This window comes from Athalia rosae, chromosome 5 (genome assembly GCF_917208135.1).
Source record: "Athalia rosae chromosome 5, iyAthRosa1.1, whole genome shotgun sequence".
Lineage (NCBI taxonomy): Eukaryota > Metazoa > Arthropoda > Insecta > Hymenoptera > Athaliidae > Athalia > Athalia rosae.
This window is the reverse complement of record NC_064030.1, coordinates 8,423,834-8,443,196: the sequence shown is the minus strand read 5'-3', so window position 1 is coordinate 8,443,196 and position 19,363 is coordinate 8,423,834. Positions and strand designations below refer to the sequence as shown.

At 39.1% G+C, this 19,363-nt stretch overlaps 2 protein-coding genes across 4 annotated transcripts in view; one reads left to right on the top strand and one right to left on the bottom strand.

Annotated features, from left to right (window-relative positions):
- Nucleotides 1–153: 153 nt before the first annotated feature.
- LOC105690219 (RIB43A-like with coiled-coils protein 2) lies at nucleotides 154–10,032 on the bottom strand. Of its 3 annotated transcripts, none has more exons than XM_048656096.1 (7): nucleotides 7,862–10,032; nucleotides 4,313–4,453; nucleotides 3,426–3,589; nucleotides 3,070–3,310; nucleotides 1,571–1,798; nucleotides 799–905; nucleotides 154–531 (listed from the first exon to the last, which is right to left on the bottom strand). In XM_048656096.1, the coding sequence occupies exons 1-7, from the start codon at nucleotides 7,982–7,984 to the stop codon at nucleotides 390–392; spliced, it is 1,146 nt and encodes a 381-aa protein (XP_048512053.1). In that variant the 5' UTR covers nucleotides 7,985–10,032; the 3' UTR covers nucleotides 154–389. The 3 variants fall into 3 exon arrangements, 2 of the variants coding, with proteins under 2 accessions (XP_048512053.1, XP_048512054.1); XM_048656097.1 differs by lacking the exon at nucleotides 7,862–10,032 and adding an exon at nucleotides 5,573–6,789; XR_007278621.1 differs by having other exon boundaries at nucleotides 396–531; nucleotides 631–905.
- Nucleotides 10,033–10,264: 232 nt separating this feature from the next.
- The window catches only part of LOC105690176, a 69,883-nt gene continuing 60,784 nt past the window's right edge, over nucleotides 10,265–19,363 (top strand). Inside the window, exon 1 of the mRNA XM_048656094.1 lies at nucleotides 10,265–11,717. Coding sequence (XP_048512051.1) covers nucleotides 11,486–11,717 — 232 coding nt within the window. The 5' untranslated portion in view covers nucleotides 10,265–11,485. The remainder of the gene's footprint in view (nucleotides 11,718–19,363) is intronic.

The following is a 19,363-nucleotide window of genomic DNA, read 5'->3' as shown; positions in this document are numbered from 1 at the left end:
CTATAAATGTAGCAACACGTAGTCATTCCTGCAAATCGGAGTCTCGATTATTCAAACTGTATTAAACTTTTTCATCGGCATTAATTAGCAATCTGGATTTGTATTTTGATCACGTCGCGTCTTCAGCTTAAATAAGCAATAAGAAATTACGAATTATTTGCACTTGTTTTATTAGGTATCCAATGTAAAAACACTATATTATAGTTTTCACGAAGTTTAAGATTACCAATTTTAGAAATGATGAGAGATCGACAATTAAATCATACCAAACGGCGGATACATATACGCCTTATAGGCACGAAAAAGTTTCCATATTAAAAAATTACGGTCGTAAGCATAGATCGAGCTCCCTAATTCGTATGAGTTTTTTGTATAGAACTGCATCGATTCTACCGCGTGCCTTTATTGAATTGTTCGAAAAATGCAGCAGTAGGTTTATTCTTATAAACTACACGGTTTAGGTAATTTTGTTGCGATTTTTGTTGTTCAGCTAGCTGTAGATTTTGCTCTGCGACTTGTTTGCTGATTTGCCTGTAATATGAAAATATATTTCAGCTTTTTACATAGATTGTTTATTATACCATCGTATCATCATACCGAAATATGTTCTTTTCATCTTAATTTTCATACCTGCTAAAACTGGAACACTATACTTTTTTTTATACGATTAAGATTGTTCGTCCGACCGAACAAAACTACGATAAATCAGGTAGAATTTTTTATCCAAAGGTAGAAATATACCGATCGGCGGGATCCAATATCCAAGTTTGTAGAAATAGATCGGTTGTTATAATTCACCTCTTTTTGCGCTCCAGTTCTCGTTCAAATGCTACTGCGGCGTGAGCGTTCCCCGCCATTAGTCTATCCCATTCTTCGTCTCTGCGTTTCTCCTCGCGTTTCATTTTCTGTGTAATATTTGTTTTGAATTTGTAACGTCTGTCATTATTCTCAAATTGAATATAGTTGTTGTACTTGGATTGCCAAGAAATTATACTCTTGCACAATAAAGCAATTTTTTTCATTGGTTTCACATTTTTTACGCCGTGGAAGTTGAGTTTTAACGCCTCGAAATTGAACGCGCAATAAAGAACATAATATTAAAAATTATCACGAATTCGTGCAAAGCGGATAGCTCCGCGATTTGATACGTGAGAAACCGTGCGTCAGCATCTCTGACCTGGCTTACGTTTACTGCATATCCTTCTTTGTTTCTCCGTAGCTATGAGAGTATTATGTGTGTGTACGCTTATCAAATGTACGTACGGAACGGAATTTTTAAAATATGATATTGGTAAGCAGCAGGCAGTGCACCAAAGATAGCCTCATATTCGCGTTAAAGAGTCGTATGATATATGCAACAAGAAACGGCCGACCTTAGAATAATATATCCGATGAAAAAATTGTGGAATAACTACACGTTCTACAGGGCGCCATTTAACATTTGAAATTATTTGTCTGCATTACACGTTAAGTGCAGATATCTCGATGAATGGAATAAAATAAATTGCTTAGCGTTTCATTGGCAAGAAACGAATAGTATATGAAATGACAAAGTATAGGTATGTCTTACGATAATCTCTTCCATCTGTACTGCTTGAACGTCCCTGTAAGCTTTGAGTTCAGCAGCAGACATGCCCTTGTACCGACTCGCCAGTGGTTTATTCGGCCCTTTATTGCTCATTGCTTGTTCCGGTGCCTCGGTGAGGAAATCACCGGTCACGTGGTTATAGATTTCCGCTTTTTTATCTTCCTCTTCTTGCATCGCAGTGGTCCTTCGGCGGTAGTCCTGTTCTTCAGCCTGCGATAAATTCAATTAAATCGTTGTCGCAACGTGCAGATTATCCGATATTATCGATCGCTACACCGCGATTTATGACCTGTCATAATATACATAGGTGTAATTATACATTGTACGCATAATTATAATCACTGTGTCAGGTTTTATGTAGATTCTGCGAACGTGAGATTTTTTATCTGGATGTTTTTCTTCTTTTCTAGTTTGTTTTTTTTTAGTTTATTCTTGCAGTCCGCCACTTGAACGTCGCTTTATTTATTGGATATTAACTTTAATTACGTCAATTTTAATTCTAGTTGAAGTTTGGCATTGAAATTTCACTCCAGAAGTCGGTTATACGATACTCTTTGTAACCCTGAAAAATCCGTGTCAATGTTACGGGAAAAAAATGGAAGAAGTTTGCCCATATAGTAGCCGTTGAAGTTCTGCGATTCATTTCGCTTTTATTGGTTTCACTACTATTCATGCGTCTTTTTCTCCCCTTTGAATTTAACTTCGTACCTCTGTGCTTTTTTGAAAGGAAGTCGCGTTGTAATTCGGAGTTCGTAACGTTGACGATTCCAATTTTTTGGCATAGGAGAAAAAATGAAATTTAAAAAACTCAAAAATGACCTTACAAATAATAACAGCGATCTCGCGGTTGAACGATCGCCCTGAAAACAAAAGCATTGCTAATTTTAGACGCCTAATAGAATTTGTGGACACCAATTCGTTTTGTCATTTTAATTTCAAGTCGTGTCTACGAATATATGGGTATAGTGTAAGTCGACGTAATAACAATTTATGTGTCGACACTTCTATAATCTGGCATACGTGACATTTACGCAATTATAAACCTCGGTATATCTTGTGTCTTTAACGCGCAATGAGTCGGTTTTCAACATCCTTAGTCAACAGGAAGTCGGAAGTACATTAGACGTTTCTATACCTAGCTCAGACAAGAATAGGTTTTGAAATAAAGACTTTAAAATTTTTCACACCGCTATTCACGCGAAAATAGAATTGGTCTTCGTAAACACATGTTATCCGCAATATTCTTCGGTCGTTGCACCGCTTTTATCGGCTTCGTGAAGTGAATTAATAAGTCACGACTCTCGTTTTTCTATCAAGAATAAAAATCTATCATCTCTCAAGCTAAAAGTGACGGACGATTTTTGATCAAAAGGTCAATTCAAAATCTGCTTCCCAAATGCGATAATTCGATTAAAATGCATCAGCGCAGCGAAAAGACGGTCGAAATATTTTGAAAAATAAAAATTATCTTTCACGCTTACGAGAGCTTTATTAAATCTTGCCGTTGCTTCATTCAGTTTCCGACGACATTCTTGCTCCAATTTATCTAGAGTAATGGCTCTTTTGTCTCTAGCTATAACCGCTTTTTGATAAGCTTCCTCCGCTTCTTTATGCTCCTTTTCCGCCATCCTTCGCTCATGAGATTGCTGTTCGAGCCATGACTGCATCTGTTCCTTCAGTATCCTCGATCGCTCTTCCGAATTTACGTCCTCTCCTTCGAACCTGATTCGCCACCAATGAAAAAGTTCAATGAATCGAAGTTCGAGGAACTTTGAAAAGAAATCAGCAAAACTTATAATGAAGAGATTATTAGGTTTTTGGTATTGCAATAATTTACTTTTGCGCCGAAGCAAGACCCAGGCGAGGATCGTCGTCTCTGAGTCGGGGCGGCATCGACTTCTTCAAGATGTCAGGGTCGTAAAGGTCAAAGTCTCTGCGATCTTCGGGGCGTTGGTAGATAGTGCGAAAGGTGTTTATCTCTTTGTTAATTTTTCGTCTCTCCTGTGAGACAGATATGCGTTTCGGTATACCGACTAGAGAGTTTCTTTGCTTAATCATATTTGCAGAGTGCGATTGATATAATATTCAGATATCACTCTGCACAGAGATTTCTTCAAAATTAGCTACGTGTCACGAGGAGCTATAGCTGCTTTATCTGATATAGTCTAAATATAACTGAAAATCCGTGCTCAAAGCGGCAGCAAAACGCAATTAAAATAATACCTCACACACAAACACTACGTACAACAGCTGTTCGAGCTAACGGATTTGTGAAGAAATTCGTGTGTTTAAGTAGCAGAGATTTTATCTGTACACGATTCACTTTCTCGCGAGCAACGTATCCGCATCCGCGACTAGTGTAAAAATTAGAGCTCGAAACATTGATTTACACATGCACATTCTAGGAAAATGCTAAACGTATAATTGTACAATCTGATACACGAGTTAGCGAAAAAGTCACACGGTGATTTTGAACTTGGTCATTAATATGCAGACGTTGCCAATGACGATCTGACATAGGGAGACCAATTTGAATTAAGACCCTGAGTCGTCGATTCGCAGACTTCCGTCTCGCCTTTTATCACTTCTGAGAAAGTGAATGCATCAGAGCTAGCAATAAAAGAAGCTGATGCCTAATCGTTAATAAATTGCACACGCATCGCATTTGTAGATCGGAATGGCGGATGTATTAATTAGTAGGGATCCGTTAGGACCTTATCTTACCTCTTCCTCACGTTTTTCCAGCTTCATAGCCAACTGGCTACTTCGCACTAGCTGTTGATCCATCTGATGTTCTTTCTCTTTTTCCGATTGAGCGAGTCTCTTTTTTTCTTCCACTTGCTTGTCGAGGAATTCTTTGTCGATCTGAAATTTTGCGAACAGATTACAGCACGGCGAGATTATTTTTTCCTCTTTGTATCCAGAGCGCGAAAAACACTACAGATTATCGAATCTTTGTTCCTCTGCTGCGATTTCAGAGAGAAGTTTTTGAATCAAACCCTCACCACATTATACTGTATTATATGTATTATCTCGAATGTGGAATAAGTGGAATTCATGTCTGTGGATATCATCAGATATACAGTTTAGAATAGAGAATAAAAATAGCTGTAGAAACCAAACACATGTTCAAATGCGGTTTTTTTATTTTTCACTTTTTTTTTTTTTGTATCCAAATTGAAAGAAATAAAAAAGGAATAATCATGTGCATTTATAGATATATTTATACGGTATATCGATTACCTTCGATAGAAACTAGAAAGAATGGATAATACATGAAAATCTACCATACAGAGAGGCCTCTTGCACAATGCAATTTGGTGCGAATCGTTAGCTCTGTATGCAATAAAGAGGAACAATGGTGTCATACGGTATAATGAATTGCAGGTGATCAATGAATAATTTAGAGCCCTGGGAACTACTCGATGGGAACTAATTGATTTTTGATTACGTAATAACGACGGTGTTAATATATCAAACGAAATGGAGCCGCGACCGCAATGATTCGATCGAAGCTCTGCAGCGTATAAAATGTGATAGAGGCGTTATTTGATTGGTTTCGTATTTATATACGCGGTATACCATAGTTCAGCCAACCCTTTCCACCGATACTCCTATTTTTGTGCAGAGTTTTCATCTCTTCAGATATTACGCTTTTTAAAAAAAAAAAAAAAAAAAAATGTGAATACTTCTTCAAGAATGATTCCACAAAAATAAATCCAAACGACATTTCGAGTCAAGTGAGCATTGACCATTTGTTACTATTACATCGTGTTACAAGGTCTTAATAATTCTACAAGTTTCAGTTCGTTTGGTCTGCACTTTTGCGTGCGTGCAGTTCTTTCCTTCATACTCTTATATGAATAATATATCCGATCACGTCTGATCTTCGTAGCTGATCTTACGGGAGAATATACATCGAGTTTAGAACGAAGCATATAGAAGATTCTATGGTTTGGAAAAATTACTAATATATATCTGTACCGTTACTCCGCCGTTTCCTGGTTGTCGTTTTTATATTTTCACAAGTTCTCTTTCCGTACAAGCGAGTTACGTGATCGGATTTCTTCCTTATAGATGTATTACGAACCATCGTTTATACGTAGATTGGGAAACAATGAAGTTATACACTGCATCGCCGTTACGGTTTTAGCTGTGTTTTATTTCAGAACGTCTTAGTTTTCAAACTTCGAAATCATAACGCCGTTCACTTTATGTTACTTCCTGGCGTCCGTTTGAAAAAAACAGTCGGTCTCGACACAGTCGACGGTCGACTTCCTGGGCTCATTTATAGCGCCGTGTCTATTCCAGCGGCACTCACATGTTATCGATCAAGACCTGCACGCTGGTATATTTTCAGCCCCGGTAAAAAGAAACATGGACAGTCGGAGAGGAACGAGGAGAGAAAACAGGCTCAAATTTGCGAATCTCCGCGGGCTTCGGTTCCGGGTAAAAATAATTATATACGATTATCAGTCTGAGAAAATACACGAGGATTGCGCATCCTTCGTTCAATCTTCGTCCGATTTCAATTATTGGAATACATTTATTCGGAATCTGAGAATCCGTTTCTCAAGCGTACATCGTGCGGAAGCTCGTCACTCAGAAAATCGCAATTCATTACGATGATCGCAACATTTATCAGCCGAGTTTTATTCCGACTCAAAGCCTCCGATCCGCCGAGCCTTCTTGGTCGGTGAAGAAATTTCCATTGGGTAAGTGCAGGGGTTCGCTGATGTGAGAAAAAAAAAGTACCGGAAGTGTTCACCTCGCCGGCGGTTGAAACTCTTTTACGGATAATTCGCGAATGACTCCCTGCGTGCTCGTGTTTGTTACGAATTGATGCGCGGTATTCGAGTTTATGCGATAGAGAAATATCGGCGAATTGAAATGTGAAAATTTCGATTTATCAAATAAAGTAACTACGTCGTATCACGCGACGTGTACTGTCTACGCTGTATTAGCGTGGGTGACGCGATTTGCGGTTTATATTCCCTCGCGAATCAGGCGGCTTCTTCATCTGCGTGTGGAGTAAAAGTTCCACCTTGAAATATGAGCTTCGGGAAAACTCGTCGATGTCGGGGTAGCTTCACAAAATCATGATTCTTCGGACTTATTGAAACTTTCGTCATTATTTGACGTCACTTTTCCTAAACCACATCATTATTGTGCGGTTCAATTATATTCTGACTAATCGTAAGGAACAAAAGAGGGAAATGTGTAAAAATGACTCGACAATAAACTGATGTAAAATGAATTAAACAAATAAAAAATTGTTCATCGGTATCACCAAAGCTTCCAGATGATCCGTATGAAGTGAAATGTGCTGAAAACAAAATTCGTCGAACGCTTTTGGCATGCGTTCGATCAATGGGCCTTTTTCACGCCTCTATTACGTCGGATTTCTAATTCGACTTGAGCTTAATCGTGTTAGGGATTTGTAGCCTGCACTTCCAGGTGTTGTACACGGGGGTGAAGATCCCTGGAAACGAATCGCAAATCTACCCACGATGTAAGAAACCGATTTTTAAAAGGCAAAGATTTCGGAGCCCTCGTTTTTATATTTCAATGTCATTTGCAGAAACGAACTCTTCACATCATAGGCTAGTAAATCCAGCTTATGGGTATACGGAATGCCCACGCAATGATATGCATGAGGTTAATAGCCATGATTCATATTCTTGTTTTCTGCAAAATGATGATATAACTGATCATGCGATTCAACTTCCTCACGATTATAATAACGAGTGTAAATATGTCATTTACACCGGCGATAAATAATTATCATTCCCGCGATCATTGTAGGTGAAATTTAGCACGTTATCACGACGAAATAATTCCAAAAATCAACTTGCAAAAACGATGAAATATCAGCCGAAATATCTTCCGAAAGAATCGGAGGTCCTCGTTCAATTTGTGAATGCACTACTGATACATTTTTTGACACGTAAAAAAGGAATGGAGAAAAAAATGCTCGATTAAGCCGCTGCAGCGATACGCGTTCGGTAACGATTAAATTGAGTAAATAAGTGTATTTAGGTCCGGTATTTTTTTTGCTGCAAGCGATGAATCGATTATCGATCGTTGCTGCGGTGGCGAGAGCGTTATGACACCCGGGTAATTAAGTAGTTGCAGCAAAATTAGGCGCATTAGAGACAGGAAAATGGGAGAACTTGGCTCGAGTGCACGTAGACGTGAAGATGATGTTGGATTAGATTAGCCGCTACGGAGGGTCGGGTGAGGTTAGAGATAAATGGAGCTCTGCCTACTCACCCCGATGCGCCTGGACCGAGGGTTGAAAATCCGGGGTTTTCTGGCCTCTTCGGTCTGTCGCTTGCGTTCTATGTTGGCGGCGATCTTGAGATCCTGCGGCGTGGCTAGTTGAAATTTCAGCATCTTGACTGTCCGGATTTGCGACAAAAATCTTTCTCAAAAATTCAAAGAAGCTTATACACGTGTATCAAATACGAAAGCAGGCGAATTTCTTTCGATCTACGAAAACAGAAGATAAAATAAAAGTAACGAACAAAGAAACATTCGCATTCGGATTCTAGCTGTCAGTGGAATGACAGAAGTTTGGTTTTGGCACCCGGTAATTTTCCATTGTTTGAAAACGGGGATAACGGTTGTCATGGAAAGTTTGGGTCGACACCCCGACCCAGGTTGGCCGGGTAACGTACCCTCTACTGCTCGTTACGTTATGCTGTTTAAGTCCTGAGGAAAATCGCCAACGCCGCACCGGCGATACTCTACAATCTACATATTTTGTACCTGTAATATCTTTGAATTCTGGACATTCTTAGCCTCTCCTTAACTCGATCTCAACCGATTGTTCCTCCTCTTGCTTCGGGCGAAGGATTTTCTGTGCTCGAACAATTTTTTTTCTTCAAATAAGCATTATCTTACGAATGTCCGCGAATATCGAAGCCCCCTCTTTTCATTTTCGCTCGCCGCTTCCTGCAGCGTCGATGAATAAAAGGCAAAGGAATTTCGAATGAACTTTCCCTCCTCATTTTCACTTGTCTAAACCACTAGGCCTCCGAGTATATAGGTATGTGTGAGGTACTTGATACTGACAAAAATAGTAAAAGCGGGCACGGAGGCTGCCGTTATTAGGTCAACCGAAAAGTGTGCGTCGCACACCCATGCGACATGTTCATTCACACGTGTCACGACTTCGATCTCTGGTATGTACGTACGTATATTGTATAACCCGTACATAGAAACGGCGCGCATTGTTGTCCCCCATCCCTGTAATGACGTCCTTTCATGATACGAGCAGGTTTTAATGTTTTTGTTTTTTTTATACTTTTTCTAAAAAATTTTTTTACATATTTCATATTTTACACGAACGTTCATTTAACCGCTCTCGTAATGGGTTGCAAAAAATATTTATGACAGTCATACCAATTCTCTCTCTTGTTCCATTGTGCGTCGTGCCATTTTATGTATAATGTAGAGGTACGTATACAGGGTCACCCGAAATTTGCGGGCAATCGCCACGCTGCGCGATATCTTGACTCAAGTTAGACACGAATTGGCCAATAGAAAAAAAAGGAATCTATGCGACCTTCGGTTTTGACGTAATTATATAAATAACATACACCCGAACAGGGCGTTCTTTTGACTGGAGCCCGGGCGGACGCTCTACAAGACGGTGATTCTCAATGCGCGGTGTAGAGACGAATAATTTGGATATCGGCATCGGGATTTCAATGAATTGATACATTTTTATCTGTGAAATATCAAACAGGCTGATACATCAAATCCATTCATTATTTGTATTCAAATTCCATCTCAGCAGAGCGAGCATTGAGAATATTCTAGATTTGACCGGTGATTAGCCAGGCTCCGGTCAAAACTAGGCGCTAATTGGATGGATCTTTTTACTAATTACTCCGAAATGAAGGGTCCTAAAAAACTTTTTTTGTCAATCCGTGTCCAACTCGAGACAAGAAATAGCGCTATTTTCGGTTACCCTGTGTATGTACTGCACATAAGGTAATACACTACGTCACAAAATGGTAATTATTTCGTAATAGCAATAATTACTCTCTAAACGTACAGATATTATCATTCCACGAAGTACGGTATCGCCATAAAAAATAGATATAGAGATTTCAGATTATCGAGAAAAATTCAAAACGAAAAAAACACGACGCCGCTACACCCGGATCATTTGGCGAGTTTAATGAAAAATACGCCCGCCTCGTAGTTTCATTTTATTGTTCTTTTCTCCTGCTCCAATTTAATTTGTGTCACGTTCATGGATTCCACGTTCAAATAGGTTTATCATCGCATAACGCAATCGTCAGTGATATTCTCCTGGAAACAATGGCGCCAAAAATTTTACCGCCGAATGGTCCATCGAGTCGTCAATTTCTCTACGAAATCCAACGGACGTATAGGCAATAGGTGAATCGTAGCTAAAAAGTGAGTAAAAGATAACGCGAGATCGGTTTTGTCTCTCGCTCTATTCTCTTCGCCATGATAACGGAGCGCGTGCGCCAACCCGTGACGTCATATATGACCATAGTCTGGCGGGAGGGACAATTGTGTCCAGACTGCCAGTCTCGGTAAGACATTCGTAGTGGTTGGACGGACGTCGCGTTATTCTTAATTAAAACTTTCAACTTAATACACACCCACACGTATAAAGCGATAGAAATAAAGTACATGCGGGTAAAGAAGCAAAATAAAGGTAGAGATATACAGAGATAGACGAAAGGAAGGCGTGAGAAAAAAAAACGAGAATAATAAAAAATGGAGAACAAAATTTTGTAATTTCTCATTTTTTAAATCGAGGGAACGTTCTCCATTTTCCCTTTTTTTTTTTTCGATCAAGTATTATTTTTTCTCGATATCTAAATTTAACCTGTGGGATTTCGATATCAGAAACTTATCAAAGAGATAAAATTGTGATCCCCATCGATCGGAGCAGCTGCTGATTTTATTTTTAAATCACAATTCGTTCTATGATTCCCTCTAGATTCAGATGTAATTCTATCGATTCTGAACCTTCCGCTCCAAAACGAATCGGAAATAATCGATTAAAAAAAACAAACGGGAAATCAATTCTAATCTTCGAGGAGTGATAAAATAACATTAAAAAAAAAAAAAAAAAGATCTTTGAAAAATGTTCGATTTTGCTGTGCTCGAGTTCAGAAAAAAAGTGTTCACAGCGTTAGCAGTTTTGTGAATTAAGAGATAACTTATTTTTTTTTTCTATAATTGTAATCCAATTTTCTTGATTCTTGCGATACTTCTGAAGTTCCGCAAAGTTTATTACTATCGGCGATACAACTGAGGATATTAGAGTCAGTTTGTGCACCGTAAATGCTATTGCAGATATACTGTGAACTGTGCTAACCATAAGGAGATAATAAAAATCTTTATCTCCATCGTAATTATTTTTGACAAACGTATAATAATAATAGAAAAAAGTGATAATAATCGTGTGAATTCAAGTGTCTTATATGCAACTTCAAATTCTTACCAAAAATTATTCAGTAAAAAGATTGAAGGAAAAGAACTTTTGTATTCTTGGTATTTATTAAATGCCCCGAACAAAGGTTTAAATGCACCGGCTCTTTAAAGACCATTTAAAATACTCCTTCCACTGAATGATTCGATAAATATTTTCGAAAAAATCAAAGACAAATGATTAAAAATCCCTTGCAGAGATAGAACTTCGAATGTTGGAATAATAAAGGGTTCGCGGTGGATTTCGCGAATTTCTCTAACAAATTATTAATCAAACTTGGGAAATCTATCGATCCGCATAGATCGATAGTGTAGTGCGTTTGATGAACTCGTCAAATAAACAATAATCCAATAGATAAGAGATCAGTGAGCGTTCGAATTCTACAATTTTGTACTTTCGCATACTATGAGAGGATGAGCTGTTCGGTGAAGATATCCAGCGCGAAAAATTGGGGCGGTTCGCAGCGCAGGATCAACTCTCTGACGGAGGAATCCTTTCCTCTGGGACCCCCAAGGACACCACCTAGACCCGTTAAATCCATTGCAGCTAAGAAGGGTGAGGACACCACGAAACTGTTGAAGTATGTCGATGACAACGTCATCGGTAAGAGCAGCACATTCTTCGGGCCATTCGGCCGCAGAAAAGGTAAATTCCCACCGTCAAAGCGGCCATGTTCTTTTGGTCCGAAAAAATTATTATTTTTTTCTCGTATTTTCCCCATTTCTCAACCTGTCGAGAATGCAGCGAGGATATTACCTTCGTCAAGATTCACACGTTCCTCCATTGATTTTTATATCTGTACAGGACAGTCCGAATGATTTTTTTATTTCTGATCATGAAAAATAGCAACAGCGATAACAGGGGGAAAAAAAAAAATATTAACAGAAGTAGAGAGTGAGAATATGTACCGCGTGACCAGGTCGTTGTCCAGATGTATGAAATGAACGGATGAACAATGCTCGATGACGACGACGTGCGTGAAGTATACATGCAAAAATAATATTGCAGAACTTTTTGCTCTGTGACAATGTCGAGGAGGGTACTCGGCGATCGGTTTATAATCTCTGTGTAATCACAACAGCTTTTACCTATCTCTGCGTAGGATATATATACGTATATTTTCGTAACGGTGTTTTAAAACGTAGCAGGACTGATGCACACATTACGGAAACATATATATGTATACGCAGCTCCCGGTCTTTCGAGTTGAATAAATATCCGCGAGACACACTTGCATTATATATTACCTGTTTGCAGAAACTTTTTGTTCCGTGCGTTGCCTACCTTACTTTTACCTCAAATGCAAGCAGGTAAGCTGCACTAGCGGCGGAAGTAATTATAATTTCATATTACTATATTTGAACTATTCTCCGGATATAATCTGCTCGCTTGTTACAATTTCGCAAGAATACCTAGAATAAATAAATCTCTCCACCGGACGCGATACGGCGGAGACCTCTCTCTATTCGCCAACCTTCGATAAGAATATAATTACTGCGCACTCGGAATTTCGAAGAGATAAAAAAAATTTTTGTAGAGAAAACAAAAAGCGCACCCAGTCTCGAAGAATTTCTTTTTACTCGGGACAGAAGTTTTTCAGATTTCATCGCTCAATCGCGGTAAAATAAATCAATGAACGAGAATAATATCATCTCATATGTTCGCTCTTATTCGAGCCATGCACACGACGCACAGATATAGTTTCTTACTTCAAGACTTTCGCTTTTTCCGTGCCCTGCAGAGATGTGATCGTACGGTTTCTGCGTACTTCTTTTCCCTCGTTTTTTCAGAATATCAACACACGTATCGTTCGTTACAGCTAACGAATCGCGTACCGGCTTCGAACCTTTTTTTTTTCTTCTTTCTTTTCACGTACCTACCGTGAAACAAAAAAAATCTGTTATCCGTTGCGTATACACATTTCTGCGGTGTTCACATAGGAAGTTTTGATGAGGCAGAAAAACGTGGAAATGAGGGCATAATGTGGAGCGCTATAAAAGTCGACCTTTTTAATTGCGTTTCGTTTCTCGGTGAATAGAAAGAAGAAAAAAATAAAAAAAAAAAAAAAAAACCTTATTCAATTCCTCGTTACGGAATTCAGCTGACACACAGATACGTGCTCCACATGAGTTCTTACTCTTATTTTTTTCGTCGAAATTTTAAAGCACAACCGCGTGCGGTCATCAAACTCTCCGTGGTCGTCCACGCCTGTTCCCCGTGCTACTTCCATGTTTGTTTTTACCGTGTCCAAAGTTCTGATCATCGTCTGCTGCAGCCCAGGGACGCGTGGAAATCCGTATGGAGGGAGAAAACAAATTTAAAAAGCAAACTTAGCCCCGCGCATCCTATATGGCTAAAATTAAATTCGACACGAATAAATTCAGAGCTTAAACCGCATGCGATGACGCTGCACACGCCGCGGTCCGAATGTTGTATACATAAGATACAGGGGGGAAAAAAATTAGAGTTGCGGTTCACATAATCAGCTATATAAATTTGAATGTGAATCATTGTACATGTGTAGTATTTAACGTAGAGATAATCTACCAGGTGTCTAATTTTTTATCCACGCGTGCAGAGTGTTTTCCGATTTGATCTGGAGACATATTCGATTTACGGCAAAATACGGACATTGAATGTTTTATTCATGGCGGAGGAGAGAAGTTCCTGATACGCAAACGGTCCTGCTTAACTTCTACTTCTGACTCCGCGTAAACGGGCGCAGGTTTTGTTTGGACCTCGCGGCACGCTGACCCCGCCATATGTATATATATTAATAACGTATCCAGATATCTGCGCTAGTTCTTTAATCGGCAGCTGATTTGAGTAAACAAGTTTATACGTATAGCTTCTTTGAATAATATCATCGTTATCCCCACGTAAGCTCATCGCGAATACAAAAAGCTACGAAAAAAGAAATCGGGTAATTAAAGTACGCGTTATATGTATATGCAGAAAAAAATAGTGTGCCGTAAAAATTTATATAAATATTATTTTGACAATTTTATGAGACGGAAGAAATTCGACAACCGTGTGCAGCGGTGTTGACGTTAATTTTATGTCGGTTTTACATTTTTTAACCAACGAGCTAAGCAGCTCAATAGCTGCAAATTAACACCTACCCATCGAACTGCGATGTGTACATACGTGATAAACTTTATTACATTTATTAGTCATTTCTTGTAACGTTTATGTACGCTGAGAGAATGAAAAAATCCGTTAATGACTGAATGTAATGTGTGTACCCAACTCCGACGGATGATTATGTTTTTTAGCATCCTTTTTTTACCTCGTGTCGTAAATTTAATAATTACACTATTCACGGATACTTGTTACTCGTGTACCGTGCGGATATTAATTATAAAAGAAAGATCCGATTCGCTCGTATGCGCACATGTCTTTCGCACCTCATTTCATTCACCTCGATTAAATATTATTAATCCCGAATGAAAAAAACTCTCTATTTTATTGGCAGTGTGAAACTTTCTTCGAAAATCTAATTGAATGTATACCATAATCATATGTATGTACATGTATATATGTATGTACATTGGTTTTAGAATCGCGTAAAATTCCATTGCAAGTATTAATGGACGACGTATGTTCATAGTGTACCAGATAACGTTACGTGATTCACGTTTATTAGCTGTTGCTGTCGCAAAATGGCAAACAAACATACAAATAAATAAACGAACAAACAGTTGACAAGTTTACTGGTAATTGTTCGAAATAAAACATTCCATCAAAATACATAATACTACGTATATATAATATGTATTACGCGATACTTGATATATGGAGATAAATGTATGAAATGTGTGTGACGTGTTATTATATATAGGATAATTCTGAAGTACACGAATCGAACGTTGATATAATATTTAAAGAGAAGCATTTTCGACGTCACCAATAGCTGTCATCGGTAGACGTTTATAATGATGAAGTGTGTAACCTTGTTATGAATATCATTTGGTCAGTTGGCGAGCGTGTTATAACGTCGGCATAGGTCGGTCATGATGCTCAAAATTATCATGCAGCGCGTACATACCCTGTGTCCAAGCGTTAGCGTCGCCGTACCTCTGCTTGCCTGTCATCAGGCGCCACCATCCTTGGCGCGCATAGGAAAAAATGTTGAAAATTTCGTTTGTCATTGAGAATTATTCAATTTTTGTACCATCGTTGATATGTTGTTAACTACAATTTACACGAAAAGAAGTGTTTCATTGGAAAGTCGAGACTTGAGATGCATGATTAACGAAAGTAGTATCGCGAAAAAAAATCTTTGCAACATTTTTGCCGAGCTAGGCAAAGGTGGACCTTAACATCGACACCTGTTACGGTTGTCCACGTTCGTATACCAATCTACGTACACTTACGTATGCGTATATCGTATATTCTTGCAACACGTAAAAATTCAAATGAATCAAATCTATTTGTTACATCTGCCTCCGAACGCACCGACACTCGACCGTCCATCACGCGCTTCATCGAAAGTTCCCTTCGCACATTTTTACCTCACCGAATTCTCGTCGTCTATTTTAGTTTTTCATCAATCGTCGTCCGGGGTACAGGATACCCGATCGCCAAAGATCGCCCCGTAAAGAAGAAGAGTAAAAATACGAGAATGATTTAATTTCGTTTAAAAGTCCAGACGTTGCATTTCCGGCTGCTCGTTGTATCTGTGTTCGACGATAATATCGCTAATGCGATACTTCACGCACACGCGTACGACCGATGTGCACGAAAAATTTGCATCGCTGCCATACATATATAAGCGATAAATTAAATTACGACGAGCTACAGTTGACGTGCGGCCATGTAAACGAAACGTTTACATGCGATATATACATACATACATACATATGTACACACGGTGTATTGTTATGTAATCATATCAGCTCCGCGGTCGGTTTCCGTAAAAATCCTATATGCCCTGCACATTTGCATGTACACTCATTATCGCCGTACTATCTTAATTAATCGTAAATCCTACGGAAGTTTGTGTCACGTGTGCTGGCTGCGGCGTGGTCGGTATGTTGTTGCACGTTATACATCGGACGTATGTAACGTGTAATACACGAGGTGTATACGTTTGTTTTAATAATTTTCCAATTAAGAGGAGAATCGGCACACCGTGACCGTACCTGCAGTACCCGTACCCATACCTATTCCCTGCAACGTGCATTTCGAAAAAAAAAAAAAAAAAAAAAAAAACACTTGTTGTGCGACTCCCGAAAAATTTATTGATTCTCTTTCTTGTGCGGTTGGTTCCCCATTTAGATCGAGGGATTCGATTACTTTGGGGGACGATTCATCGCCTCGCGAGAAAATAGTTCGGATCAAAATTGTGTCGGATGGATGTTGAGTGGGGCATCGATTGCCAAAATCATTTCACGTCAGCCTCCATTTTTTTTTTTTATAAATCCCAATGACCGGCCATTTTGTTTTCTTTTTCTCCAACGAATCGTCGCGCAAAATGGAGCACCCGCTTCGCGACTAGATCGCGAAGTTACAAATGCGAGCGCGGAAACGTATAACGCGCTCAGGTAACTGCAGGTGTAAGATATAATTGCAAGATTCCGATATATAATCCTCACTCTCTTTACGTTTAAAATAGTGCGAGCTAGATATAATCGTCGAACGACTCTCGCTCTCTCATTACGTTATAACAGCTATTAAACCACGTACGTATACGTACGTATACGTAGAGGTATACAAGATTCGCCGGAGAGAGCGAATGAATCCGCTGCGGTGCAACAACTATAGCAGCAGCAGCGGCGGCGGCGGCGGCGGCCTTCGCGCTTTCCTTCCGCTGCAATAACTATACATGCAAATATTTTCAAATGACAATAATGATAATGATGGTTGATTTTTCATTCACAGCGACTGACGCGCGAACATCGGGACGCGGCTGTACGTATATGCGCTCAAAGTATGCTCCAAGTAATTTATGCACCTCTATGTATACGAAGCAAACTTTCCACGCTGGAAAAGCTCACCTATATCTATACGCGTGTATATATGGAAGCGAATATATATTACGAGAGAAAATTAATTTCGCGCTGAAATTTATTTCCGGGATTGAATTTCTACGCGTGAAAAATCTTGCGATTAATAAACGCGTGTATAAAATTCTTCCCGATGTGGTATTACTCGTCATTTGAATTTTCTTTTTTGAAGAACAAAATTTTTCGCGTCACCGACGAATCCGAGCTCATTTATCGGTAGCCTATATGGATTTCCGCGCAACTGCAGCAATCGCATGCCAAGTCTTCGATCGTCCTGCCTTCTGTTCAATTGATTAATCAAAGAAGCCTTATTCGCCTTATTGTTAGTGTTCAGTCTGATGAAATTTTTTCTCTTTGGCCGTATGCACCGCGAATTGTATTGGTTTAGAATCGATCGTAGTTTGCTTCAAAAATTCGAAACACAAAAGGGGCCTGTATGAATTCCTTACGGCGAATTTTCAGGAATTCTTTATCACGTCGAATCGTGCGTGTCGAGTGTTTGCATAATATAAGTTCTACCGAACGTGTATACCCATGTGAGCCGTCGCATTGTCGATCGACAAAGAGAAGATCTGTTTGCCGAATATCGCTGTAAGCCGTACGTCGTGTGCTGTCTGCCGAGAATCTCGTGTGCACATAGGTATATATGTATATATGCGTTGATGATGTAAATACATGTGTCGACGACGCTTTTGTGATGCGTGTGCGTACATAGGTAGGTATATACGTACACGTACGTATATACGATAAGAACACGTGTGATACGTATACGCAAACGAACGATTCACACGTGCTGCTATATTGGATTCGCGCACGCGGTATGCGAGTGCGTGATGTACGTTGTACGTTTTCATTCGTAGTTTTAAAAATAGATCGCCCGCAAAAACAGGGTGTGAAAAATCGAAGTCCTTGAAATAATGGAAAACATTTACTATTCTCTATATATTCAATTAGGCGTTTATACCTATGAAACAAAGCGTATTATATCACATACATTCGGTGAAAAATTTACACGAATCGTTACGGCACAGCTTCCAACGTATTCGTATTGTCGATATACGTATATGGGTTTCTTTACCTCCATTTTTCACGCATATGTATATCGGGTATATGTGCATATACATATTTCCCGACCATGTAAATCGAATAATAGTACAGAAGTGGTAAATGCCATTATATGTATATTGTCGTATGTATGATACAGTTCATTTTTTGTGTACAATTTTTATTTTTTTTATTTTATTTTTTTTTTTATCAAATAGCTGCGTTACGCGAACTATGAAGTCGCGATTTCGAGCCAAGGAACGGTATAATAGGAAGGGGTATCCCGCCGGCGTATCGTAAATAACCATGTGACGTCATATCTTGTTTACGCTTGAGAAGTGGCTGCGTGTGTGCGAGAGACGATGATGGTAGCGGGTAGCATATAAACACGTATAGGTATAGCGTCGCGTGTGTGCGCTCGCGACCTCCACGGTTTACCACGTGCTCACCGCCACGAAATGGCGATAAAAAAGAGAAACATAGATACATAGATATTTCACACACATTAACGAACCGATGTGTACACTGATACAAACCACCCGTGCATCTTCGAATGTGTACGAAATTACCTACAAGGCTGATGTAGTGTACGCTCGTACAGACTGCACACCTGTTAAGCGCGGCCATCTTCTGTTAATTTTGCTGCTACCTCTTCTATTGTTTTCTATTAATGCGATTGCACGAGGGTCTTGCAATTAGCTGGCGTAGAAATTTTAGCGAATTAGATCCCAATGATTTGTGTACGAATGTTACGAGATTCTTTGATTTGTTTTTCGAAATTATTTTGAGGAAATGGACGTAACGATTATAAGATGATACGATGAATGATGGAATATATTTTTTTTTTTTTTTCACCGAACTATCTTTTTGCCTTGGAATTGTTTTTTTATTCACTATATGTAAAGCGTCCGCGTGGTAGAGGTTTTGCATAACGCGTACATCATAATAAACTGGCGTAATTTTTGTTTCATTAAGTTTCACGATGCGTCCGTGTGGTAGGTATGCGTAAAACGAACAACTGTAACAATGGTGTACGCCCAAAGTTGATAACTGTTGTACTTTATTATGCCAGCGTTGTCACACTCATTCCTTATACGCATCGCTATTTATAAATTTTTACGACATTGGTTCAATGCTTCAAAAATACATTTAGTACACATCTAGATAGGATATCTTATTGTATTATACGTATACGAATCACCGGCCGGGCCCTTGATTTTATTTACGACGATCCACGTT

Excerpts from the sequence above, each read along its gene's own strand:
- LOC105690219 (XM_048656096.1), bottom strand. The coding sequence starts at position 7,984 with ATGCTGAAATTTCAACTAGCCACGCCGCAGGATCTCAAGATCGCCGCC. Across the intron at positions 4,454-7,861 it reads CTCGGTCCAGGCGCATCGGG|ATCGACAAAGAATTCCTCGA; the intron begins GTGAGTAGGCAG and ends GCAAAATTTCAG. Across the intron at positions 906-1,570 it reads TACAGATGGAAGAGATTATC|AAAATGAAACGCGAGGAGAA; the intron begins GTAAGACATACC and ends AATATTACACAG.